General features: G+C 45.5%; 1 protein-coding gene across 2 annotated transcripts in view; it reads right to left on the reverse strand.

Moving 5' to 3' along the window:
- ANKFN1 (ankyrin repeat and fibronectin type III domain containing 1) overlaps positions 1 to 27,634 on the reverse strand; it is a 364,510-nt gene that overhangs the window by 25,438 nt on the left and 311,438 nt on the right. For both annotated transcript variants that reach the window (XM_075903834.2, XM_075903832.2), the window contains 6 exons: positions 17,523 to 17,622; positions 16,211 to 16,343; positions 15,315 to 15,431; positions 8,840 to 9,055; positions 6,116 to 6,282; positions 1,943 to 2,090 (listed from right to left, as the gene is read on the reverse strand). In XM_075903834.2, coding sequence (XP_075759949.2) covers positions 1,943 to 2,090; positions 6,116 to 6,282; positions 8,840 to 9,055; positions 15,315 to 15,431; positions 16,211 to 16,343; positions 17,523 to 17,622 — 881 coding nt within the window. The remainder of the gene's footprint in view (positions 1 to 1,942; positions 2,091 to 6,115; positions 6,283 to 8,839; positions 9,056 to 15,314; positions 15,432 to 16,210; positions 16,344 to 17,522; positions 17,623 to 27,634) is intronic.

Consider the following 27,634-nt stretch of genomic DNA (forward strand, 5'->3'; position numbering starts at 1 on the left):
CACAAGTGTAAGTGAAGGGTAGACAATCTGGTCCACAGTGATTGTGTGACTGCTACTCTCTTGGGCAACTAACCGGGACTGAATTGGGGACCTAAAAGAATGAGCAGCTGTAGCCTAAGTTAAAGAGTCTCTAGTAGTGGCTGTAACAGCCTCCCTGTCCCCACCCCTTTCCTAAAGCCCCAACCATGCCCTACCCTTTCCCCCAAGCTTCCCCCCCTTCTCTGAGGCCCCACAACCACTCACTCCACCCCCCGCCTTCTGCTGCTCACTCTCTCCCACCCTCATTTTCATGAGTTGGGGCGGTGGGAAGGAGTGTAGGAGGGACGTGAGAGCTCTGGCTAGGGGTGCGGACTGTGAGGTGGAGCCAAGGACAAGGGGTTTTGGGTGCAGGAGAGGGATCCAGGTTGGGACAGACGATCAGGGTGTTGGCAAGGTGCAGGCACTGCAAGGGAGTTCAGGTGGAGGAAGGAGGCTCTTGGCTGGGGCAGTGTGATTGATTGTGTGAGGTGATGTGGGGTCCAGCGGCATTTGTCATGGCTCCTGGAGGCAACTGCCAGATTCCTGTGGCCCTGGGTGCAGGGCCAACCAGGGAGGCTCTGCACTCTGTTTTTCTGCCTGTAGGCACTCCCACAGCTCCCATTGGTCATGGCTCCCAGCCAATGGGAGCTGCAGAGCTGGCACTCCGGTAGGGGCAATGAACAGAGCCTCTCTGGTTGCCCATGCACCTAGAGGCTGCCATGGGGATCTGGTGGCTGCTTCTGGGATCTGTGTAGAAGAAGGACAGGCAGGAAGTCTGCCTTAGCCCCAGGAGGCACTGGGAGGAAGGGGGAGAAGTTGAGGGAGGAAAGGAGGAGAAGGGGGGTCAGCAGACCACAGTTTGATAATTGCTGTTCTATGACTTGGGTACAGAGAGGGTGTAGGGACCACAAATGGTTTACACTTGGATAAGATTCATTTTGTATAACCGCAGGACATCCCTCCTTTGTGCAGCATTGTGTGAGTGGCAAATGATAAACACGCTGTAGGCTTGCTTAAGGGTCTATGTGAAATATGCTTGAGATTCAGTGCCGTTCCAGCCAGTCTGGTCTCTACTACTACAGATGGGCCTAGTGGGCATTTTTAATGGCAGCATCAGCAGAAGCCAAGGACTGAATGAGCTATGGAGGCTCAGCTATGCTCTCTCCTCAACTGGTGATCTATCAGTTGAGATACTGTGTTAAACCCTGGCCCCACTGAAGTCAATGAGAGTTTTGTCATTTAGTTCAGTGGAGCCAGGATTTCATCCACAGGTTAGGGAAGCTTGCATTGCTCCTGCCTTTCTATACCTGTTCAGTGGCTAGAAGATTTCAGTCTCCAGGGCTGTCAGTCTGGAAGACTGTGGCTAGATTTTCAGAAGCACCAAATTTCCATTGGGTGTAAAAAAAAATTAAGCTCAATAGTATGCTTTGGGCCAAACGTTCAGCTGGGCTTCTCATAAGCATTTACCATCTTGGTAGGTGCAGCCACAGGAATGTGCAAATTCTCCATGGCCACAGGGAAATACAGATTTGCCTTTGCAAGATGGACAAAGGCACGCCTTATGGCTTGACCTGTGTGCAAAAGTGCCTGTTTGCCCGTGCGTGCAGTTGTACAAATGCAAAAGCATGTGCCTGCAAATGCAAATGAGGAAGACTACTAAAAAACTGGCTCTGTTGATTGAGTGTTTTAATCCCATGCATTCATATTCTCTAGGAAAGCACATTATCCTAAAGGGTTTTTTTTAGCCAGCTGATATTCAGAACACAGTTCAAATAATCCTAGTTAAATTCTTTTTAGTTGCTTTGTTTTTGCAACTCTAAGATGTCACCACTAGTAGAAACATTCACAATTTTTAGATTTCATTCATGATCCCAAGAAGCAGTTTGGGGGGGAAAAAGGTGATAAATACCACAAAGCAAAATACCTGTCGCAGAGGTAGATTGATCTGTTTGAGGAGAGCTTTCACTGCCATCTGGAGCTCATAGAACAATTGAGTAGGGCAGTCTGAAGCATGATCCACACTTTCCACAGATTCTAAGCCAGCAAGCATTTGGAGCCATTCCCACTCATCTCTGTATGTTGAGTTAAAATTAGAAATATAACAAAAGTTCAGTGCATACGGAAGAATTTACAGTATGTGCATTTGGGATCTGTTGAGGGTTTAATCCTCAAATAAGTAAAATGTTCTCAAATTATGCCGTCTTGGTTGCTTGTGGTTGAAATGAAAACCCAACTTCAAAACGTTTCCTGTTTAATTTTTCTAGCACTTGTACATCAAGCTCAGCATTCCTTACTAACACCTGAAAATCGACTGCCTTTGAAATATTTCAGCAAGATTTTTTTCTTTGACAAGAGCCCCACGCCATGTCTTTTAAAACATATGTTGGTCTACAGCTGCTTTAATTAGTAAGTTCAATGTCTGATCAGCTGCAGACTTCTCCAGGACTGAATGTAGCCAATGAACCAGCTTCTGCCAGACACATTTTAACTCCAGAGCTGATGATCATAAGAATGGCCCTAATGCATCAAATCCAGAGTCCATCTAATGTGGCATCCTCTCTCTGACAGCATCCAGCACTGAGTATTTCAGGAGAAGATGCAAGAAACTCCGCCACAGGCAGGCATGGGGTAATCTGGTCCAATATGAAGGTCTAAGCCTAATTCCTAGTAATCGAGATTGTATTAAACCTGTTGGCTGTGTCTACACTGGCATGAATTTCCGGAAATGCTTAAAACAGAATAGTTTTCGTTATAAGTATTTCCGGAAAAAGAGCGTCTACATTGGCAGGCTGCTTTTACGGAAAAGCCCTTTTTCCAGAAAAGCATGTGTGGCCAATGTAGACGTGCTTTTCCGGAAAAGAGCCCCGATCGTCATTTTCGCGATCGAGGCTTTTTTCCGGAAAAGACTACTGGGCTGTCTACACTGGCCCTTTTCTGGAACAGTGTTCCGGAATAAGGACTTATGCCCGAGCGGGAGCAGCATAGTTTTTCCAGAATAGCAGTTGATTTTGTACAGTAGAGCGTCGTTGCTTTTCTGGAAATTCAAGGGCCAATGTAGACAGCTCGCAGCTTATTCTGGAAAAGCGGCTGATTTTCTGGAATAAGTGGCCCAGTGTAGACACAGCCGTTCTGTATTCCTTCCAAAGCCATTAAGAGGTCCAAGAAAACACCAACCAGCAGCTTGTCTCCACCAGAATTAGAAGGAAGTACTGGATATATTTGGGACATGTGCTCTGGATGCCAACACAGTTTCCCACAAGAAGCTGTCAAGAGCAAACCATCTGGTGTGAGGAAACAAGGTTGCCCAGGAGACATTTTAAGAGGAACCCTTAGGAGTGTGCAGAAGAGTTAATCTCCACACCCCGGAGCAGATGGAAACAACAGCAAATGACGGAGGGAATAGAAGAGACTAGCAGCTGCCCTCATCTCCAGTGCTAGCGTGGAAAGGATGTAATGCAATGTAACGTAAAATTGTCACTAGTATTAACTATTACAACTCTGAATGTTCTTGTTATCTATATAAATGTCCAGCCCATCTTTGAATCTGGACAAATTCTTGGCTGGTAGATGGAACCACCTGGGCTAAGAAACAAAAGAAACAGAGGAAGAAGGAACATTTCTGATGCATTGTCCCAGGGGTGAGGACCATAGAGACAGAAGCAGGAAGAATGGGCTGGCCCAACACAAAAAGCATCTATTTGTATTAATTTTCAATCATCACCTATTTTATTGTTTAGGGGCAGTTGGGTGTTAGAAATAAGGTATCACAGACCAGAGTATACTGTAAACTTGAATGGTCTGGTAGCATAGACTAACAAAACATGTAGATGGTATCATGAGCTTTCGTGGGCACAGCCCACTTCTTCAGATGATTGGAGTTATGAGTAGGGGATATGAAAACTGGAAGGCTGTGTCTACACTGGACCACTTATTCCGGAAAATCAGCCGCTCTTCCAGAATAAGCTGCGAGCTGTCTACACTGGCCCTTGAATTTCTGGAAAAGCAACGACGCTCTACTGTACAAAATCAGCTGCTATTCCAGAAAAGCAATGCTGCTCCCGCTCGGGCATAAGTCCTTATTCTGGAACACTGTTCCGGAAAAGGGCCAGTGTAGACAGCCCAGTAGTCTTTTCCAGAAAAAAGCCCCGATCGCGAAAATGACAATCGGGGCTCTTTTCCGGAAAAGCACGTCTACATTGGCCACACATGCTTTTCCAGAAAAAGGGCTTTTCCGGAAAAGCAGCCTGCCAATGTAGACGCTCTTTTTCCGGAAATACTTATAACGAAAACTATTCTGTTTTAAGCATTTCCGGAAATTCATGCCAGTGTAGACACAGCCGAAATAAATAGGAGAGGGGAAGAGCAAGGAAAAAAAAGGGAGGGCGGGGGCCTCAGGGTCTCATGAAGTATCTGGAGAATGGGTAATTAAACCTAAGCAGATAAAGATCAAAGTCAACAGATAGATTTCTGAGACTGGAAGGATACCACTCAGAAAGCTGTTAGCACCTTCAGTGGTAGAGTCCCCACCAGCCTGTATCTCGATTGAGTCCATTAGCATTCATAACTCCGGTCATCTGAAGAAGTGGGCTGTGCCCATGAAAGCTCATGATACCATCTACATGTTTTGTTAGTCTATAAAGTGCTACCAGACCATTTGTTGTTTTTTTCTGTAACAGACTAACTCGGCTACCCCCTGAAGCTCTGTAAACTGATTGAATGCCAAATTAAGCCCTGGTCCATCTGGCACGAAGGCCAGTGAGAAGACTCCAATTGGACCAGGCCTATAGGTCCTGATCCTATCCTCGGAGTCATGTTGAAGGTCCCAGACAGAACCCCAGGACTGGGGACTTTGGACCTGAGCCATAGCCCAGTGAAACAGACGGGTTTTTTAATCAGTAAAGGCTTTGGATCAGGCCCTCAGCATACCAGAGAGATGGACATAGGCATGTGCAGGGCTTGACAAACGGCGGCGAAATCTACCCGCCAGCCCCGCACTGCGCATGCGCACGCCGCCGGTGAACAGGGCGACCAGCTGAAATCTACGTGCCATGGGCGAGTAGAAACAGCAATTTGTCGAGCCCTGAGCATGTGCACATTTGGGCTGTGTCTAGACTGGCAAGTTTTTCCGCAAAATCATCTGCTTTTGCGGAAAAACTTGCCAGCTGACTACACTGGCCGCTTGAATTTCCGCAAAAGCACTGACGATCTCATGTAAGATGGTCAATGCTTTTGTGGAAATACTATGCTGCTCCCGTTTGGGCAAAAGTCTTTTTCCAAAAGACTTTTGCGCAAAAGGACCAGTGTAGACAGCAGAGATTTCTTTTCCGCAAAAAAGCCCTGATCGCGAAAATGGTGATTGGGGCTTTTTTGCGGAAAAGCGCGTCTAGCTCGGCCACGGACGCTTTTCCGCAAAAAGTGCTTTTGTGGAAATGCGTCCTGCCAATCTAGACGCTCTTTTCCGAAAATGCTTTTAGCGGAAAACTTTTCTGTTAAAAGCATTTCCGGAAAATCATGCCAGTGTAGACGTAGTCTTGAGGTTCATATGGAGCTCTATAGTATGCAGCTTGACTTAGCTGGCAATTATACGTGGGTGACCAACAATAAATTCAATGGGGTTATGACGGAGAGTAGAATTTAGCTCCAAACATTAACAAGTGACATGATAGATGGCCAATAAGGGGCACACGGTGGAATTCATTCATTAAATAAATAATATATTCCCAGAGCTCTGCAAGGTGGTGAGCGCTCTGGTCCTGAGCCAGCAAAGCACTTAAGCGCATGCTTTACTGTAAGCAGGCAAGTAGTCCTTCTGACCTCAATGCCTCAGTGCTTAAATTGCTTGTTATCTTCGGGCCAGAGTGCTCATTGCGTTGTAGATTGAGTTCACTTTACTCCATTTTATTCAATGATATGCAATCATTGATAGCACGGTTATGACCATAATCATTAGTTCTCTGCCTCTTCTGTTTCTATTTATATAGCAGATTTCACATTTGGTGCCTACATAAACTGAGCATATTTTCACACACTTGGCACTTGAGTTTTTTGAGTTTGATCAACTGTTTAAACAATGAATATTTAAAAAAAAATCACTTACTTGGAAACATTGCTGTTGTCTCGGATTTTAACATGGCACAGAATGTTGGGCAGCTTTTGCAGTACAAGGACTTTGATTTGATCGACGGAGCTGCAGAGTTTCAGGTAACCCAGATACAAGCCCGGCGAGAGGCGCTGCTGACTTCTTTTGTGATAGGAAAGTGTGTCCTGTTCAAAGAGACATTCCTAAATCAAAATCTCCTTTTTTTCCCCAGAAAAGAAGAGAGGACTGGGAGGAGAGAAAGCTGCTAATGTTTTTAGAGCAGGTCTTTTGTTTTAAGGGTCTCCTGAACCCAGCAAAATATGTAAGCATGTGCTTAAGTCTAGGCACATGAGTAATCTGCTTGTTCTTAGGAATGTTCAGCTTGATGCACTGGGACTAGTCTTGCAAGGGTACGGCTAGACTGCGGGGGGCGGGGAGGGGGCAGTTTCGGGATCCTGAAAAAACTCCACCATGTCCAGGGAACTCGTTTGCTCTTCCACTTTTTTTTGAGGAAGAGCAAACACGCTCTTTCGGAAGCCCTTGTATTCCTCATTCCACGAAGAAGAAGGGGGCTTTCGAAAGAGTGTTTTTTCCAAAATTTGGCCCAGGCTAGATGTGCCAAATTTCGGAAAAGGCTCTTCCGACAAAAGTATCAGAAAAAGATACACAGTTTGCGTATCTTTTTTGGATAGATCCTCACAGACTAGACATACCCTTCTTGAAAGATAAGCGCATGCTTACATGTTTTGGAGCATCAGGTGCTCAGAGTGCTCCAGACCTTGTAGGAGTCAGCTGTAAAACAATAACCCTCCAAAAATCAGAAGCACGTTGCAGTCCTAAAGCAAAATTGTCCTCTCTGATCTGTGCTTACACACAGTGTAAGCCTCCAGTGAACTCCTTCTACAGCTACTAACATCAGTGGTGAGTTGTCTGTGGGTACCAAGTTGTCAAGTATAGTACGAAAATAAAACACGTTGTCAAATGAATCGCTACATTTTCAACAAATGAACTTTAGCCTTAAAAAGAGCTTGGAAAGAATTAGCCCTGCTGTTATATTTGCTGAAGTTAACAGACATTAACAGGGTTATGTATAGCATTCCCCAAAGGCTATCTTAATAAATGAAGTTGACTGCCATCCCGATTAAAGTGCCCCTCTGCAATGAGTAAGGATTAAGCCACCTGGCCCTCTGCCTTCACCCTTGGAATCATCACATTATCTGCCAGCGCTATGCTTGGCTCTAACCAGTGCAATTAGATCTTCAATTTCGTGAACACTTCATGAACAAAATACCTGCATGATGATTCAACACGTAACACAAGAAAGGGAGGACATCAGACAGGAATGTGCAAACCATTAGGGGGAAATTTTTCCATTAAGACCTCTGTTGAAATCTGATCGGACCTGTATTTTGCATTTCCTAATATAAAACTTTTGCCCAGATTGGGATTTTTTTTGCGCCTTTAAGACATATTTAATACAGTAAATTGAGCACAGATCAAGTACATTATACTGTCATTTGGAAATCTTACCCCAAACCTTGAAGTGTGTATGTATGATTACCTGTCAGCTTCTGGTGCACAAAAGCACACAATCACCATGCAAGAAAATGACCATAAATCACAATTAGGCATAGTAATCAATATCTAGGGGAAAATGTTGAACTAAGGTATGCAACTCCAGCTATGTGTTGGAGCTGACATCCCTTAAATTGAGTTATTGCTGCTTCTCCACTGCAGGAGGTCAATGGGAGAAACTCTCCCATCAACAACCCTTACTCTTCTCGATTTGGTGGAGTACTGGAGCATGATCAGTGGTCTATTTAGGCAGGTCTTTGCTAGTCCCCTAAATTGACTCCTACAAGATCGATCCCCATGGTGTCAATCTCCCTGTAAGTGTAGACAAGGCTTTGACAATAACTTGTCTGGCAGTGTTTCCAATGAGTAGGTGAACCCCTAGGTTTAGAAATAAGAGTGATTGATAAATCATTCTTTATAGGACACATCCTGCTGTCCTTTACACACAACTTCTGGGGACTTCAATATGAGTTATGTGCATGAGACAATAGAAGGATGTGACTTTAATAGATAACCCACAACCCACAGATGTTAAATGGGAATTGGGGTGCTCTCCAGCTTGCAAGATTACTCCAGTATCCTTGGATCATTCCACCACTGAAGTCAATTGGGAATTTGATGTAAACACAGATGGGAGGATATGGTCTGCAAAACATTTAATGGGAGCTGATTTCACTGGGAGCAAGGGTTCTTAGCACCTCCCAGACTCTCAAGTTCATTTGGTTTAAAAAATAAAACCTGGTTTTAGTGACCGAGCGCCAATGGGCAAATCATACAGACGATAACAGAAAATGGTAACTTCACTCCATAGCTGTTCAGAGCCATCCTAAAGAATTTAAGAGAGAATTCTTTGCTATACAATCCTATAGCATGGTTCCAAAACCTACAGAATATATATGAGTCTCCTATAAATACTAGAGGTCTTTAAAGTTATTTCTCTAGAACCCTATTACATTTCTATAGAACCTTATTAGTTTTATCCATAATAAGAGCCTAATCCAATGTCCATTGAAGGCAATGGAAGATTATACTCAGCGGGAGCCTTTCCATGAATTTTAATGGGCATTGGATCAGGGCCTAAAACCTATAGGAATTTTCCATAAAGCAATGCTCAGTCACAGGCTTTTTAAAAATTAATAACATAAAGTAAGTGAAGCAAAGTGCTACCTGGATTGTTATGAGCAAGATGTCTAATGCTGTTGGCTCCTCCGGAGTTGAAAGGGATTTTCTCTGGCTTTGTAGCTTGGATATTTGCATCCATTTGCCATTAAAGAAGGAATAGAGAGTCTCTACTTCTCTTATCGTAACTATCAGGATATTACCGTGTCTGTCCTTGATTGGCTCATAATAAACTCTTCCCAAGTTGTGAGTTCCCAGCAAGTTCTAGAAAGGAGGCAGATTACGAAGGACAATATTAGTTATTACACCTCAGGAGGGTGGCATTTCCAGTCAGGGGCAGCCTGAAGTGGGTTGCGGCAGCTGGCACCCCAGGCGGAACGCGCGATCGGCGCCCCCACCTGCACGGCCGTCAATGGCATGACATCATCATTGGGCACCCCATTGAAGACAGCGCCCTAGGCGACGGCCGAGTCGGCCTATACTCACGGGTCGCACCTGTTTCCAGCATAGGCTTAGCTCTGTTCCTACTGAATTCAGGGGGAGCTGGTTAGGCCAAGGCAAAGCATTTCTGTTTTTTCTACCCTATGTCCAACATCTTTCAGTGCAATTAGAGAAAAATTCTGCCCTGTATGACTTGCATTGTAGAATATGAGGGAAGACTGAAAGAATTGGGTTTGTTTAGTTTGGAAAAGAGAAGACTGAGAGGGGACATGATAGCAATTTTCAAGTATCTACATGGGTGTTACAAGGAGGAGGGAGAAAAATTGCTCTCCTTGACCTCTGATGATAGGACAAGAAGCAATGGGCTTAAATTGGCAGCAAGGGAGGTTTAGGTTGGACATTAGGAAAAACTTCCTAATTGTCAGAGAGGTTAAACACTGGAGTAAATTGCCTAGGGAGGCAATGGAATCTCCATCACTAGAGATATTTAAGAGCAGGTTTAGAGAAACACCTATCAGGGATGATCTAGATGATGCCGGGTCCTGCTATGAAGGCAGGAGACTGGACTTGATGACCTCTTGAGGTCCCTTCCAGCTCTAGTATTCTAAGATTTCTCAGCTGGTGTAGACAGAGGTTACTGGCACATATCAATCTGATCATTACAACTAAAGATCTTTTTAGGAGACCAGATTGCAATGCGATTCACATACACAACACAAGGCAGATTTTTTCCCCCCAAGTTGTATCAAGTTATGTGAACATAAAATGGGAGTTTCTCTAGCACTTAGTGTTGACCTAACTCTACTCCCATTACTTCGATGGAGCCATGTGGATTTAAACTGATGAGATCCGAGTATACACTGTAACAGACCAAGGTCTGATTGTGGCCTACAATAGGTGCTAAAGATGCCATATGATGGACCCAAAAATGACTGATTCTGGAAACTTAGAATGCTGGGGAATTCCCTCATTTTGGGTCAGTCACTTTCTATAAATTCATGTTCATTTTTTATTATTTATTTTTTTCCAGCAATAAAAGTTGGAGACACCAAATTTGTGTGGTATGTAGGTCAGGTAAATCTGGGACTAACATGAGTGATGTCTCTTGACAAAGAGGGACTTTTGAGAGGTATTGGTCTGCCCCTTTTATTTTGAGTACCAAAAATGGACTAGACAAAATAGCAGAACCCCTAACCATCTCCCAGAGGCAAAAGTTTCTGGCAAAATACCTGAAGATTAAAGACATTTATTAAATATAACAAAACTGAGCGCTGTCAAAATCCCTTTCTCCACATAGGAACCATCAGCTTGTCAATGCAAGCACACTGACTTCAGTGACCAACCACTGAAGAGATTCCCAGATATCTTAAAGAAAAATGCCTAACATTTAAAATAAGCTCATTACTTTTGGGAGTTTTCAAGAGATCTACAGTAAGTTGGTAAAGGGTGAGGGTTGTTTAAAAGGAAAAACTGAATTGACAATGTAGGACATTGTATGTATCGAAAAGTATGTAGCTGTACTTTAACTTAATGGTATTCTGTACTGATCAACTATCTTGAGTTGACTTATCTGCACTTAGCAGCCACTATTTACTTACAATCTATATTATTAAATTGTTTATAAACTAAGCACTCATGGTAGTCAGTACAGTGGCTGCCATTTATAAGTGGCTTTAAGTAGCTATTTTAGCTTGATGTATCCCTCTTCAGGGTATACCATAGAAGGCTATATGGCCACATGCTCTTCTTTTTTTGCTGCCTGTAAAGATTAGCCCCCTAAACCTACTAGCAGGTTGCTGGGGAGGTTTTGCAGCATGTACTGGTATATGTGTCTAGTAAGGGGATGGGAGACAGTCCGCTAGCCAAAGGTTGACTTTTTTAATTAAAATAATTGAAATGGGATCATTGACAGCACTAGATTCTGAATTCTGGCAGACAGAATGGAACAGCCTATGATAACTCAAGAGTATATTGCTAGTACACAAGTAAATATATATATATATAGAGAGAGATCCTTCCTGGCTTATTGTTCTATTACTTGTGTTTTGCTTGCTCTAGTTGTCTAATGGTAGCAGCAGGCAAAATGACAACCCTCAGTCTCTTTGAGTCCACTGATCCAGTCCTTTACCAGCTGTGTTGTCATTGATTTCTCCCACTCTGTCCTAAGCTCCTGGGGAATCAGGCTGTTAAGGAGCCTCAATAGAGTTGATTCAGCTGTATAAACTTTATTGCAACCCTTCATAGGTGGCTCCCATTAGACCACACACTGCTAAAAGTTGGCAGATTGGGGACCATCCTATATTCATCAGGGGACCAAACTGATAGAACAAACGTTTAGGTCGATAAACTGGCCACAAAACCACCAGAGCAATATTCCACAGGGATACATGCTGTGTCTCTCTATGCTTCAAGCTCTTCTCTTCTAACTGCTGCTAGCAAACTGAATGCAATGTGCCCGGTATCTTGGGCATCTCAAAATGCAGTCTCTGCCCGAGTTGCCGTGGGTATTATTATCAATGCTCCATTAAAGACAATCTGTGTAGGAAATATGAAACTGAGCTAACCCAGGAATACGCACCATAGAAATGGAGCTAGCCATCCTACATGGAGGCGTGGTAGAATGTGTCAAGTGCCCACTCAAAGCACATAAAAGCATCTATTACTTCAGACAGGTGGTCCTATAATAAGAGATATGTCTACCCTTTGAGCTGGGGTGGGGGATGGTTCCAACTTGAGGAAACATACTCATGCTAGCTCTCATCAAGCTAACATGGTAAAAACAGAGTGTAGCTGTAGGGCAGTGATAGGCATTCTAGGCTAGTGAGTGGGCTACATGAGTGGCCCTTCTTCATCTCAGTGGTCTGCCAGATTGCCATAAACAGGATGGTCTCCTGGGATACAGCATTGCAGCCCTAGAATTTCAGTGTGTGCCAATGGAACTGTAACAGCGCTTTGATTGGATACAGAAGGGAGCACACGGCTCTCACAGACAGGCCCTGTCTAGATTGCAGGCTTCTTTTGGAAGAACCTTTGTTCAGAAGAGATCTTCCAAAAAAACGTCTTCCGAAAGAGAGTGTCCACACACAAAAGTGCATCGAAAAAATGATCTGCTTTTTCAAAAGATAGCATCCACACTGAATAGACACTCTCTCGCGTTTAAGCTGTGATTACTAAGGACAGGGTGGCCACCAGGACACCTGTGCTTTTTCCTCTTTCCTGTTCTTTCAAAAGAACTCCCTCTTCCCCGTCCACACACACCTTTTTCTGAAAGAGCTCTTTGCAAAAAGGCTTCTTCCTCCTAGAAAGAGAATTACCAACTCCGGAAAACCCCTCCATTCTTTCGATTTACTTTCAGAACGCGATTGCAGTGTGGACGTAACTCAGGTTTTGGTGGAAAAATGGCCGTTTTTCCAACAAAACTCTGTAGTGTAGACATACCCTCGGTGTTGTGTGCAATCAGCAGCCACCACACATCACGTGCCCGTGCTTCATGTGTGTGTCACTTTCGTAATACTGGCAGGAAAAAAAACTACGTGGATGAAAACCAGCAGGATCTGGCAGCCCCGTGCGTGGGCAACAGTAAACAAAATGTCTTGTGGGCCACACATAGAACCCAAGTGGCCTGCAGGTTGCCCATCACTGCTGTAGGGGGATGAACTGCAGAACAGGCTGGCTGCCCCAAGTACATACCTCTGGGCCGTGTCCAGACTCAGGGGTTTTTTCGGGAAAAGTAGCCTTTTCCCAAAAAAACTTCCCCTGCGTCCAGACTCAAGCCGCGTTCTTTCGAAATTATTTCGAAAGAACGCGGCTTTTCTTTCGATGGCGGTAAACCTCATTTCACGAGGAAGAACGCCTTCTTTCGAAAGTTCCTCTTTCGAAAGAAGGCGTTCTTCAATGTAAAGAGGCCGTCTTCGAAAGAGAGCATCCAGACTCGCTGGGTGCTCTCTTTCGAAAAAGCGGATTTCTCTTTCGAAAGATCCGCCTGCAGTCTAGACGCGATCTTTTGAAAGAGGCTCTTTCGAAAGATGCTTTCGAAAGAGCCTCTTTCGAAAGAAGCCTGCAGTCTAGACATAGCCTAGGTCACAAACAGGTGATTAGCCCATCTAGTCACTCGCAGGGCCACAGCTACACTATTTTTAGCACAGTGACTTGATTGTGCAAGTTTTCAGCTTGAGCAGGGACTTGCATCTCCAGCTTAAGGAGCAAAGACACCTGAAGGTGGATCAAATCTGCACTTCAGGCATTTGTGGATATGTATGTGTGTGTGTGTGTGTGTGCGTGCGTGCGTGCGTGCGTGTGTGTGTGTGTGTGTGAGGGTTATCTTTCAAGACAGGTGGCTGCCTGGGAATGCTTGTCTCATGTATAGCTTTCATTGCAGGTAGACATACAACTAAGCTAAAGATATGCACAATAATACTCACACAGTGCTAGGAGGTAACAGCTGCGATAAAACTCAGTGATTGCAGTGATCTGGGGTAAGGAGAAGAATGATTATGTGGCAACCCAATAGCTGGGACGCAGGTGAGCTGTGTTCCCACCATGGCTCTGCTTTGAGCAAGTCACTTAAAAAAAAAAATTCCTATGTGCCTCAGTTTCCCTACCTGTGAAATGGGCTCAGTAATTAATGTTTGTGAACTACTCAAATGCCCTGGTGCCTGGGATAGAAGGAAGAGAAATACTTTCATTGGCAGCTCTGGTGTATAAAAACCCCAGGTAAGTAATTTATTTCATCACCAGCTTCCTCAGATCTAGGATTATCACTGCTATCACTAATTATTTGCATCTACAATGAGGAATCCTGAAATGGGTTTTACCCATGAAAACGTATGCTTTAATACATCTGTTAGGCCACATCTTCACTACATAAGAACATAAGATCTGCTGCGGTCGATCTTCAAAGTTCGATTTAGCGGGTCTAGTGAGGAGTCACTAAATTGAACTTAGAGGGTGCCCTCGTCGGCACCGGTACTCCTGTCCTCATGAGGACTAAGGGAAGCTAATGGCAGTGTTTGATCCCATTGACCTTCTACTGTGTGGATGGCGCAGAAATATGATGTAAGATATGCTGACTCCAGCTTTGTAATTAACATAGCTGGAGTTGTGTATCTTAATTCTACCTTCCGCTGTAGTGTAGACCAGACTTTAGTCTCTAAAGGGCCACAGGATACCTTCTTTTTTGCAGATACAGACTAACACAGCTACTCATCTGAGACTACTTGCATCTAAAGACCCCAACGGAGAAAGGAATCCCATTGTGTTGGACGCCTTGCTTCTGCATGACACTGCACTATCCCCAGAGAGTTTACAGACTACGTAGACAAATCACACACAGGATGCGGAAAAAGGAAGGGTTACTGATGTGTCCATTCAGGGTTTTTTTCTGGCCATCTCTATTTAATTCTGTAAGCGTAGTGCCAGCAAGGATGGCCTTGGGGTTTCACCACCAGTCTATGACTCTGAAAAGCTAGATTCAATTCCCACCACAAGCTTCACACGTGAACCTGGGCTTCCATTGACATGCAATGAGATTTGGATATCTAATTCCCTCAGGTTCCTCGGAGGAGCCCAGCCTTCATGTCTCTGTGAAATGGAGACAACAATGCTCCCAAACCTTTGTCTGCCATGTTACTACAAGCTCTTTGGGGTAGGAGCTGTCTCCTCCTCTTTGTGTGCCCGTTACCTTACACCAGAAAGGGGTTCTAATCTTGATCCAGGCCTGTAGGTGCTACAGTAACACAAGTAACAGGCCTTTTCCATAGGCATTTGAATTAATGTATCACAAGATTATGATCGCTGCTCTTTTCCTGTGTCCCTTACCTGCAAAATCTTGGACTTATCTAGGATATTTATTTTCTGCCTTGTGCTTGTTTCTTCCTCTGTCATTGTTTTTCCTTTCCCTATGTTTACTTTTCGCATGATCACTCATTTCCAGCAGGTGATATCGGTGTATCAGCTCATTTCAGAGCAGATGCTACTCTTGCTCTCAAAGATGAGATAAAGCAGAGAACAGCTGGCAGCAGCTTCCCTCAGAGCCCAGGAAATGTACTTAAATACACCACTAAAAATATGCAATGCAACTAACCTGTAACTGTGCCGTTGCTGAAATCATCTTTTGCCTGGCTTGAAGTGCTGTTGACGAGGACACGGATATAGACATATTCTGCCTCAGCCATCTGATATCATCCCACATACAAGACAGCTGCAAAATATATGTCACCATTCAATCCCCTGTGTTTTCCATGCTTGAAAAGCCGACAGTAAAAATAAAAGCATATTTGGCTTGGGAAAAATCCGTAGCTATTGTTCAATTTGAGTTTCTGTGGGTGGGGCTAACGTGGGTAGTTATTGATTAGAGAGAAAGAGAGAGTGTGCACGAGAGAAAGAAATCATCCCTAGCTACAGAGAGAACATTCCATACACAGCATGCACGTATCTTGGTTCATCAGTGAATTTTCATGTAAGATTGATTTAGTGTCTTCAGAAATAACGTGACAATGTCTTTAATCTTGGACAGTCCAAACACTAGCCCCTGAAACTTTTGGTCAATATTTAATGTTCTTTCACTGCTTTCTTCTTTCCCCAGAAGCCCCTAAATAATTAACTGGAGATAGGGTCACGGGGGATTAGACATCTCAGTGAATAAATTTGACTATGACCAGTGCCTTCCATGCCCATCAATGGGCTAAACAGGATTTATCCCTTAAAAAATGCTAGAAAGAAAAAAAAATAACCCAAGCAAAAAGTAAGATGCTTCATCGCTTTGAGTCTTCACTGCTATCATATTTTGCTCTGGAAATATACTAAGGTTGGCGCAATTTCTAGTTCTACTGTACTGCCACTTCTCTCCCTGCCCTGCTCCCCCGGGGCCTTTTAAATCTCTTGGGTCCCTGGGTAATTGCCCACTCCTACTTCCTGTCGGTGGGCCCGTTTCTGGCGCAGGCCATTGAGAGACAGTATCTGAAATTAGGTGCCTGTTACCTTTGTGAACCACAGAAAATCTTGCATAATGGAACTGGTGTGAGAGTCATCAATTTCCACAATTGGGATTTGATCTTCATTGGTTACTAACAAGTTGTCTTTGTAGTAAAATATGACAGCTATGTAGAGTCCACTGAAAGGAAGAAAGACAAACAAGAAAGCAAGCAATCAGAGTCTAAAAAATTATCAAAACCAGCTCCACGTGTCCTGCATAGGCAAAGACATAGACCCGTAGATTTTAAGGTCAGAAGGGACACTAATCTGACCTGTTCCTTGACAAAGGCCATAGAATTTCACTCAGTGACTCCTGCAAAATGGTCATAGGAAATGTACTGCTCCAAATACAAGGACACTACCATCACATAGTCACCTAGGATCCTGATTTGCACAACTTGTGCACGTAAAACCTCCCATTGACTTCAGTTTTAGTGGAAATTTTGCCTGAGTAAATAGTGCATGATTGGAGCCATGATGCTTTCTGAAATCAATGTATATGTTAGTATTGTGTACGAATAATGGGCCAAGTTCTGCTCTCTTCTACACCAGCAAAAATCTGGAGTAACTCCATTGAAATCAAAGAGTTAGGATGGATTTACAGGAATGTTCTGGGGTATAATTTGGCCAATATATCTGCAAAGCTGTTTATAGAAATCATTCCTTTCAATATTTACTCTTGTAATTAGTTACATACATTAACCAGTCGTTTTAGGGGCTTTAAAGACCCTAGAGAGCTCTTTTGGAAGAATAAAACGCTTATCAAAATACAAAGAAGAAAAAGCAAACTGAATGCTCTTGGTGATGAAAGAAGAAGTAATCCGGCATGGGTAGCTTTCATTTACTGAAACCAAAGCATCCAGGCTCAGTCGTGCCTGGGTCACGAAGGTCGTAGCACAAGCCAAAAATATTAGGCACCTCTCAGGTGGGTTGCTTGCTTGAGAAGGAGACTTATAAATGTGCTTAAGCAGGATGTCTAAGCCCTACATTTTATATCTGAAATTCCAGTTTTGAGGCAGCAATGGAACCAGCATGTTAAAACATTTAAATAACAGCACTGTGGTTTTGCATACAAGGTTCCACAAGGTTCTATGTCCCTAGCCAGTGAGACAATGGAAAGATACCCACTCAAGTTCAATTTCCAGTCACACCAGTTTTTTTATATGTCCTTGTATTTCATTATGATTACTTCTGACTCATTGCAATTTAAGCAACAAGAGAACCTGGCCGTAGTTATGTCTGAGTTGCCAGTCTTTTTGGTATGTAAGCTCCCGTTTGCAGCTAACTTAGCGTTTTTGGAAAATGAAATACAACAAACCGTTTTAGAGTCTTCACAAACTTGTTTGAAGAATGGAAAAGATGCTTCAGGCTCCTGGAGACGGATTGTTTGCGACCAGCATTCTGTAGTTTAGAACTTTCTAAAATGCAAAATAAAAACAAACAAACAAACAAACAAAAAGAGTGCAAACTTCAGTAAAACACAAAGAACATTTGTCTTTTCTCATCTCATTACTTAATTTCAGTAGGTTTCTGCCTATCGATACACAAGTATTTCACAGATGCACCTCTTTTCCCTATGCATCCATTCTGTCAGTGATAAGGAAGATCAGAATGACCTCCTAATACCAATGGACTCTGAAAAAAAATCTTGTTGGTTGGCTTCCAAGCAAAGAGGGGCCTGGACCAATGCCATGGATCTTAAGTTTCAAGACATTCAAAATCTGGTTTTGAATTTTGCAAATGGTCCCTTATAATGGATGGAAACAAAGGTGCAGATCTGAACACTCTTGAATTGTATGATGCTTGAAATCACATTCCAAAATTTTGCGACCTAAGCCTATTTATACTTTCAAGCTCCTAGTAACTGAATGATTGATGTTCTTGTTTTGGTTCTAATCACTTACAAGGGAGGGAACAGACTTACAAAAGCAATACCAGATATTAACAATTTGGTGACAGCATTAAAAAATTAAATAAGTGTCTATGTGAATACTTAGTTCATGGCAAGCTGAGATATAGATCTATCCTACTGTGTGTCTGACTATAAACGAAAGATGGATGGACTTACTCTGAAAAAGAAGAAGTTACTCTTTTGGGAGGTTCTAAAAATGTTGGTTAATGTTTTGTTGGTTAAATCACTTTTAGTTTTCATAAGTCTCTGCGAAAGTAGTGGTCCTGATACTGGGACCTGATACTGCTGGTCTGATACTGCTCTCACTTAGGGCCTGATCTGATTTCCTTTGAAGCAAATAAAAAAACTCCCAATGGGAGTTGGGAGGATCTGTTATGAAAAGCGAGGTCTACACTGGTAGAGAAAATCAATAAAAGATATGCAATGCCAGCTAAGTGAATTGCGTAGCTGGAGTCGACATAACTTGCACTGATTTTCTGGGGTGGCCCCACAACGGGAGGTCAACAGGAGAATTGCTGTCATGAGGAGTACTGTGGTCAATGGGGATGCCCTCAGTGTTTGATTTAGCAGGTCTTTATTAGACCCACTATATCGAACCCTGGAAGATCGATCACTGAAGCCTCAATCCTCCCATAAGCAGAGACAAGGCCAGAGTGCTCTACAAAAGGTATATGTAAATAGTTTTTAGAGGATATGCCAGTAGATGGCACTCAAGAACATGCAGCATTGTGCAAAGATTTTGTACAACCAGTAAAAGCTGCTGGTGAGCTTCACAAATTGCTTTTGAAGAGTTGCTTTTTACGTGCCACTCTCAAGAAGAGCAGGCTTTCAAAACTGGTTTTGTACTGATGAAACACCATTGACTTCCGTGAAGTCACTCTGTTTAATGCTGGTGTCAGGGAGAGGAGAATCAGTCCCAGAGAGTCAAGACTCATGGTATTTCTGGCTGATGTGGAAAGAAAGAAGGGCAGAAAATGGTAATTGTGTGAAATTACAGTGTAGTTTTACAGAGCCATGATGTTCTGATTAATTAGATGAAGTCTGGATAAGCATCTGGACTGATCCTTCAGTACATTTGGAGGTTAACCATTCTGTGTTGGGAGAGCCTATTATCCTGCCAGCTTTTTGTAGAAAACTATTTGTTGCATGTTGCTAATCCGTCTCCTTGGATATTCTCAGAATAACATATTGTCCTCTTGCCTCTAATGCAAAATCAGAGGTGTCTGACTGTGTCTCCTTAACAAGTTCTAAGCCTGAACATTTAAATTTGTTCTTGTCAAAACCCCATCTGGGGAAGTGTTCAACATACTTTTAAAGGATGAATAAATTTGCACCATAATTTGCACATTGGAGACCACAGAAAGAAGCTACATTGTTAGCATAATTATGGATCTGCTGAACAGCAAACACAAAGAGAACAAATGAGGTGAAGTTATTTTGGAATGATACAGTTCTGAGATGGGAAAACTTATTAGGTCATCAAATCCATAATCTTTCCAGTGCAAAACTGTTCTTAACAATATTGTATTCAGTGTTTTCTCTTGGAAGATTATTTCTTTTAGCATCATTTATTACTAGAAGAGTTACCCGGCATTGCTCGGGTCCTTAATTCAATTAATTTTTGGTTTTCTTAATTTAAATTATTACTCTGGAATAGGCCTTCAGGGGGAGGGATAGCTCAGTGGTTTGAGCATTGGCCTGCTAAACCCAGGATTGTGAAATCAATCCTTGTGGAGGCCATTTAGGGATTTGGGGCAAAAATTTGTCAGGGATGGTACTTGGTCCTGCTGTGAAAGCAGGGGACTGGACTCAATGACCTTTCAAGGTCCCTTCCAGCTCTAGGAGATAGGCAATCTCCATTAACTTATTTAATTTATGCAGGCTTCCCCGGGGAGTGAAGACTACCTCAGCTTCTCATACCTCAACAGCTTGGGGCAAGGTGAAGAGCACCTCTCCACGGCCACTGCAGCTCCAGTGTGAACAGCCAGGGCAAGGTCTGGGGAAGGTCCTGGTTCATCTTCCCCATGTGTTCCCTGGCCAGCTTGAGGAATGCAGCAAACTGTGCACTTTCCTTTCGCTCCCTGATGAAGGGGAACAGCCAGCGATGATCCTGTATGAAGGGGGAGGGGGAGCTGCAGTTCCCTGTCCTCCCTCTGTACAGCTAAACCCTTAGGCTGTGTCTAGACTGCATCCCTTTTCCGTAAAAGGGATGCAAATTGGACACATCACAATTGCAAATGAAGCGCGGATTTAAATCCCCCCCGCTTCATTTGCATAAAAATGGCTGCCGCTTTTTCCAGCTCAGAGCTTTGCCAGAGAAAAGCGCCAGTGTAGATGCGGATCTTTTGGAAAATAAAGCCTTTTCCGAAAGATCCCTTATCCCTCTTAAAATAAGGAATAAGGGATCTTTCAGAAAAGGCTTTATTTTCCGAAAGATCCGCGTCTAGACTGGTGCTTTTTTCCGGCAAAGCTCCGAGCCGGAAAAAAGCGGCAGCCATTTTTATGCAAATGAAGCGGGGGGATTTAAATCCCCGTTTCATTTGCAATTGCGATGTGTCTAATTTGCACCCCTTTTACGGAAAAGGGATGCAGTCTAGGCACAGCCATAGGGTACATCTACACTACAGTGTTACTTTGAAATAATGCGTCTACACACAAAATGCATTTCGAAATAGCATTCTGCTATTTCAAAATAGCGCATCCGCACTGATTGGACACTGAATCGCATTTAAGGTCCACTGAAACCGGTTCCAGCAGGGCATTAGGTCAGTAGTTGTTTTATGTGGCTGCTGCCTGAGGCTATCTGAGGCTTGTGCTTAAAGGGTTCCCCCTGGACAGCTGGTTCTCAGCTTTCCCTGCTTGCTTGCCTACCTTGCTGAGGGACAGCAAAGCATTTTTTTCTCTGCTTGCTTTGGTTGCCCTGACTTGGTACACCACAGCACTCGGCACCATGGAGCCAGAGCTGCCTCTGGGCACTCTGGTGCTCATTTTGGATGTCTTGCTGCAAGCCTGGCAGCAATTGCTGGAGACTGCCTGGCAGCATCCGGTGCAGCCCAACCCCAGGCCCTCTTCCGGACCCCCCGGGAGCCATGGAGGAGCAGCAGCAGCGTCTGGATTCCAGCGTGCCCTGCCACATCTAGCGTCTGGACGCCAGCAGCAACTGGTGAGATCACACCATCCTGGAGTGCTGGGGAGACCAACACTGGACCCAGAACTTCAGGATGAAGAAGGACACCTTCCTCGAGCTCTGTGAGTGGCTCACCCCTGCTCTGCGGCGACGGGACATGCACGAGGCCCGCTATTCCCCTCCACAAGCGTGTGGCCATCGCCCTCTGGAAGCTTTCCATGCCGGATAGCTACCGATCTGTGGCGAACCAGTTCGGCGTGGGGAGATCCACCGTCAGAGCAGTGCTCATGCAGGTCTGGCAATCTCTGGCCACTGTGCCAAGGAGGGGGTGCGAGGAGGGGATGGGCAGGGAAAATGGAGAGAGGGGGTGCAAGTCCCCTCCACGGGAGGGTTTGGTCTGTCCCACCCACACTATGGACTGCCCGCGGTGGCCAGGATTGCAGGGGCGGGTTGCTCCTGGGAGTGGGGGCGCGGGGCAGTGGCGAGGAAGGAGCACTGTCAGCCACCCTGGCACCCCAGTGACTCTTGGTGATTTTGTGTGTCCCTCTGCAGGTGGTCAAGTCCATCAACAGAGTGCTGCTTCGCAGAGTCATCCACCTCACTGATGTGGACACGGTGATCAAGGGGTTTGTGCCCTGGGCTTCCCCAACTGCAGAGGGGCAATCGATGGGATGCACATCCCCATCCGTGCCCCGGATCACCAGGTCTCCCTCTACATCAGCCGGAAGGGATACTTCTCGATCATCCTGCAGGCTGTGTCTGACCACCGGGGCCAATTCGTGGACATTAACGTGGGCTGGTCCAGCAAAGCACATGACACGTGGGTTTACCGCAACTCCTCTGTGTGTCAAAGGCTGCACACTGGGACTTTCTTCCCCGACCGCCACATCAGGGTCGGGGACGAGGACGTGTCTTTGTGCCTGGTGGGGGATGCGGCCTATCCCCTACAACCCTGGCTGATGAAACCCTATATGGGACACCTCAACCCCTCCCAACAGGCCTTTAATGCCAAGCTCGGCAGGGCCCGCATCGTGGTGGAGGGGGCGTTTGGCCAGTTGAAGGCTCATTTTAGATGCCTCCTCACCAGCCTGGATCTATCCGAGTGGAATATTCTGCACGTGGTGGCAATGTGTTGTGTGCTGCATAATTTGTGCGAGAGGAAGGAGGAGGCTTTCCTGCCAGGCTGGATGGCAGAGGCTGACCACTTGGATGGCCTCTACACGCAGCCCCACATGGCTGCCAGCTGGGAGGCCCATTGGGGGGCTGTCGGTATCCGGGAGGCCCTGCGGAAGAGCTTCCACCCGGAGGAGGAGTGAAGTCTCCCTGGCGTGCCCCACTGGGGCATTGTGCCTTATTCCACCCACATGTCCTTCCACTTTCTCCTCCCTAACCCCCCTTCCGGATGTAAAATAAAAACACCTGTGTTGCCAAAAACAAACTCTGTTTATTGACCATAACTGGGGTGAGAGGGGAATGAGGGTGGGAGAGGGGAAGGAGAAACCTGGGAGGAGAGAGCTGGAAGGGGGAGGCAAGGAGAGGAAGGGGGAGGAGAAGCTCAGGGTTGGGGGTCTTGCTGGTCCACCTATCTCCCAGCACTGTGGGTGCGGGGGCCTCAGCGTTCCTGGGGGGGGAGTGGGTATGGAGGGTGGAGTGGGTGGGGGGGGGGGAGGAAGAAGCGGGAGGGGGAGCAGGAGTGGGAGGAGGAGTGATAGCTGGGGCGGCTGCAGGGGATGGAGCGGCAGCAGGCAGCAATCTCTGCACCAGGGTCTGCAGATGGTCACGGACGGCACGGCCCTGGGCAAACAGCTCCCACAAGGTCTCCCTCTGCAGCTGCAGGTCTTCATGCACCCAGTGCTCCTGGATGCGGACCTGCCTTCACAGTAATCCCAGGTGCTGCCGTTGGTACTCCCTCTTGGTTCCGGGTGAGCCTGCTGGCCTGGGTGCGGGAGGATGTCGTGGAGGGGTGGTGCGCCCTGCACTCAAGATGGTGCAGCTGTGGAGAAACATGAGAAGTGGTCAGTTATCCCTGGGGACACAGTGGGTGAAGCCCAGCCCCCCTCTGCAAGGCGAGAACAGCAGGTCTCCGCACCATCATGTCCTGCTATCCCCGGGAGTGTGAGCTGGCCCAGGACTGTATCCATGCCCCTGTGCTGTATATAGTGTGGGTGGCGGGGGGGAGGGGGAGGAGGAGAGATGTGTCTTGCCTCTGTGTAGAGGGGGATTCTGGAGGGAGGGCATTGTGCAGTGTACCTCCCCGGGGTCAGGAGCATGTCATGTGCCTTCATACATACATGCGTGTGGGTAACAGGCCAGGGCCCCTGTGTGACAGCCAGCTTGGGCCACATGCCCTGGCTGGCACGGCACATGAACAGGTTGCTGCATGATCCATGGTCAGCAAGGCCCACACGTGCGGTCCCTGGGCTCCCCCGCCCTGCCCCGCCCCACCCCACATAAGGGGACAGTGATGGCACTCACATGTCAAGGTCTCCCCGGCCTTGGAAGACAGCGGTGACATGGCTGCTGTGATGGCTCAGGGGTCCTGGGTGAGCGCCTCGCTCCCTCCAGGCTCCTGTGACTTCTGGCCATCCTCCTTCTGCTCCTCCACTGTGCTCTGGTCAGGGCCCTCTGCCCCTGGGTCGATGACCACCTGAGGGGCACGGACCGTCCGGTCCCCCAGGATGCGGTCCAGGGCATCAAAATAGGGGAAGGGGTCTGGGTCTGCCCCTGGTTGGGAGCTGCCCCCTGTGGCCCTGGCATAGGCCTGCCTCAGCTCCTTTATTTTCATGTGCACCTGCTCCTGGGTTCGCATGTGGCCTTTGGTGGCCAGGCTGTCAGCCATCCATCTGTAGACAGCCGCATTCCTGCATCTAGTGTGGAGATCATGAACGTTGGAGGCATCTCCCCAAACCTCAATCAGGTCCATGACCTCCGCACTGGACCAGGAAGGCGCCCGCCTTTTCCGGCCCCTGGCAAGCTCCTGGGAACTGCCAGACTGCTCCTGGGGAGCGGTGGAGGGCTGGCTGGCACTGGCTGGTTGGCTCATGCTGGCAACTGGGTCAGGGGCCATGCCTGAGGGCTCTGGGCTGGCAAGCCTGGAGCTGGCACAGACCCTGTGGCCAAATGGACTCTACCCCTTTAAGGGCTCCAGGGCTGGGGGAGAGGAGAGGAGTTTTCCTGGTTTGGCCCAGAGTGGCCACCAGGGCACCCTGGGAAGGGCTGGAGGCCCCCTATTTCGCAATAAGCATCTACACAATGCTTATTTCAAATTAGCTATTTCAACTTTGGCGCTATTCCTCGTAGAATGAGGTTTACCAAATTCGAAATAAGCGCTCCACTATTTCAAATTAATTTTAAAATAGCAGTTTGGCTGGATAGATTCTAGGAAAGTTATTTCTAAATAACTTTGCTGCGTAGGCAAACCCTTACCTTGCTTTAAGTTATGACAAGAGGAAACCACATAACACATTTGTTGGTCCTTGCTCTTACCATTTAAGAGGAGTTCTTGACCAAACAGACAGACAGACCGACAGACTCGCTTGCTCACTCACAAACTCTCTCAAATATACAGTACATTTGCCAATAATGTCTTCATTGGGCCAAGATCTTCAAAAACACAGAGCCACATGCTGCCACCTTTACTTACGGAAGTTGTCCCTAGCCAGAAGCTAGGAATGGGTGACAAGGGATAGATCGCTTGATGAGTCTCTCTTCTGTTCATTCCCTTTGGGGCACCTGGCATTGGCCACTGTCAGAAGACACCATACTGGGCTAGATGGACCTTTGATCTGACCCAATCTGGCTGTTCTCATGCTGAGTAACTGCTTACTATGCAAGTAGTCTCATTGACTTGGATGAGACTTGAATCTGTGCCATACTGTAAAACGATCTCTTCTCCAAAGCATTAATGGATGGGATTTTCAATAATAGTATAAGGGCTGGCTGGAAAACAAGAATTCTGTTTTGGGAAATTTTTTGAAGCCAGTGCATTTGGATTTTTTCCACATTGTCTTTCTTCTGCCTGCTTTTGAGCAGGAATTTGAACCTGGGACTGGCCCATCCCAGTTCAGTCCATAATCAATGAGTCATTGGCTATTCAAGAGTAAGTTTGGTTCAGTTTTCACTCCCCCCTCGTCCCAAAGCCCCTCTTCTCACTCACGCATTTTGATCAGAAATTCCATCATGGGCCTGATAAAACTTCCTGGCAATTTTTTCTCATCAACCTCACATACAAATTTCTGTAAAAAATTTCAGTTTTGACAAATTGGTATTTTCTGTTGAAACATAAAAGGTGCTTTTGAAAAATTCCCCAACCAACTCTTAAAAACAAATAATCTAGTAGCACCTTAAAAACTAACAAAACATGTAGATAGTATCATGAGCTTCTGTGGGAGCAACCCACTTCTTCAGATGACAGGACAGCACTGTTCAGCATGGGTGTGTCTAGACTACAGGGTTTTGTCGACAAAAGTGGACTTTTGTCGATAAAACTATACCTGCGTCTACACTACCGCCGAGTTCTGTAGACAATAAGTCGACAGAACGTGGCAGTTTTGTCGATGGCGGTACACCTCATTCTGTGAGGAATAATGCTTTTTGTTGACAGAGTTCTGTCGACAAAAGGCACTATTGCATCCACTCTGTGCTTTTTCAAAAGAGAGCGTCTGGACTCTCTGTCGAAAAAGCGGCTTGCTTTGTCGACAGAACGGGCTGTAATCTAGACGCTCTTTGTCGACAGAGGCTTTGTCAACAGTATGGGTACGTCTAAACTACATGTCTCTGTCGACGGAGGCATGTAGATTTGTGTATTCGAAAAAGGGAAATGAAGCCGCGATTAAAATAATTGTGGCTTCATTTAAATTTACATGGCTGCCGCGCTGAGCCGACAAACAGCTGATCAGTTGTTTGTCGGCTCCGGGCACTAGTCTGGACGCTCCCCTGTCAAAATGAAAGCCTTTTATCGACATCCCCTGTAAACCTCATCCTACGAGGCATATGGGGGATGTCGATAAAAGGCTTTCAGGTTGGCGCGGCGCGTCCAGACTAGCACGCGGAGCCGACAAACCACTGATTGGCTGTTTGTCGGCTCAGCGCAGCAGCCATGTAAATTTAAATGAAGCCGCGATTATTTAAATCGCGGCTTCATTTCCCTTTGCCTATCTGTCTAATCTACATGCCTCCATCAACGGAGGCATGCAGTCTAGACACACCCTATCTGTTGACAAAGCCTCTGTCGACAAAAGCCTGTAGTCTAGACGTACCATAGTGTAACTCTGTTCCCATCGTAATCAGTGACAGCAGAGTTTGGACAATATTAAGTGCTTTTAAACATCTTGCCAGGCAGTCTTAGAGATAAGACGCAACAGAGAAGAGAAGACAGGAGGAGAATTTTAGCAATAATTCCATAGCTCAGTCTCCCATTAGGTAATGTTTTATTATGCTTTGTCTTACAGTAGCAACTAGAGGCCCAAACTTATTCGGCACTGCACATGAGTTCTAGCCCCAGAGAGTTTGCAATCTAAATAGTGAAGACAAAGGAAGGATTATTATGCCTGTTTTAAGGACAATGAGAAACTGAGGCACGGAGAGATTAAATGAGCTGCTCAAGGAAAGCCAGGCATTGGAGCCTGTCTCCCATGCCAGTGCTTTAGCTAAGGGCTATTCTTTTTCATGCTTTCTCTATATCCATTTCTCAACGTTCATCTTCAATTTACTTTCCCTTAATTTTACCCCCTTAATTTTACCCCATTACTCCAAGTTACACCCCACACTCCTCCTTTAATGTTTACAGACTTCTAATACTGGTTTTGCCTTCCTTCCCTTAGTAAGGAAATATTTGGAAAACTTTCCCATGGACCATTATTACTTCCCTGTGAGTGTATTTCAGTGTACCACCATAATGTAAACCAAACACTATGTTAAAGCTCACACTTCCTCTTCTCTCTGAATAAAACCAGCTTAGCAATACCCTTTCCATCTTAATTATGTAAATTAGATTCTCTCCTGTATATGGGGGAGCTGAGTTGCTAAAGGCAAAACAACATAACTTCACATAAAATGCCCAGAGATTACAGCACTGAAATAATAGGGTATGTTCAGTGGTTTGGATTGAGTCCATAGCTTCGTAGAGGCCAACAGCAAAAGAAATAATGTAAAACTATATAAAAGGCAGTAAACTTTCCCGCATTGTTGTTTGCTTTTGTTTTACAGTCTTCTGTAAGTAGAAGCCCGTAATGTGGAACTGGGTTTAGAGGATAATTTGAATCCAGAGGAAATGGAATTTTAATAGCTTGTTATTTAATTAACTAATAAATAACGCAAAGTGCCTCTAACAGTAAAATATCAATTGCGACAGAGCAAGTCCACATTAATAAATGATAAGACAACCGCGCCA

This window comes from Pelodiscus sinensis, chromosome 20 (assembly GCF_052426305.1).
Source record: "Pelodiscus sinensis isolate ZL-2025 chromosome 20, ASM5242630v1, whole genome shotgun sequence".
NCBI lineage: Eukaryota > Metazoa > Chordata > Testudines > Trionychidae > Pelodiscus > Pelodiscus sinensis.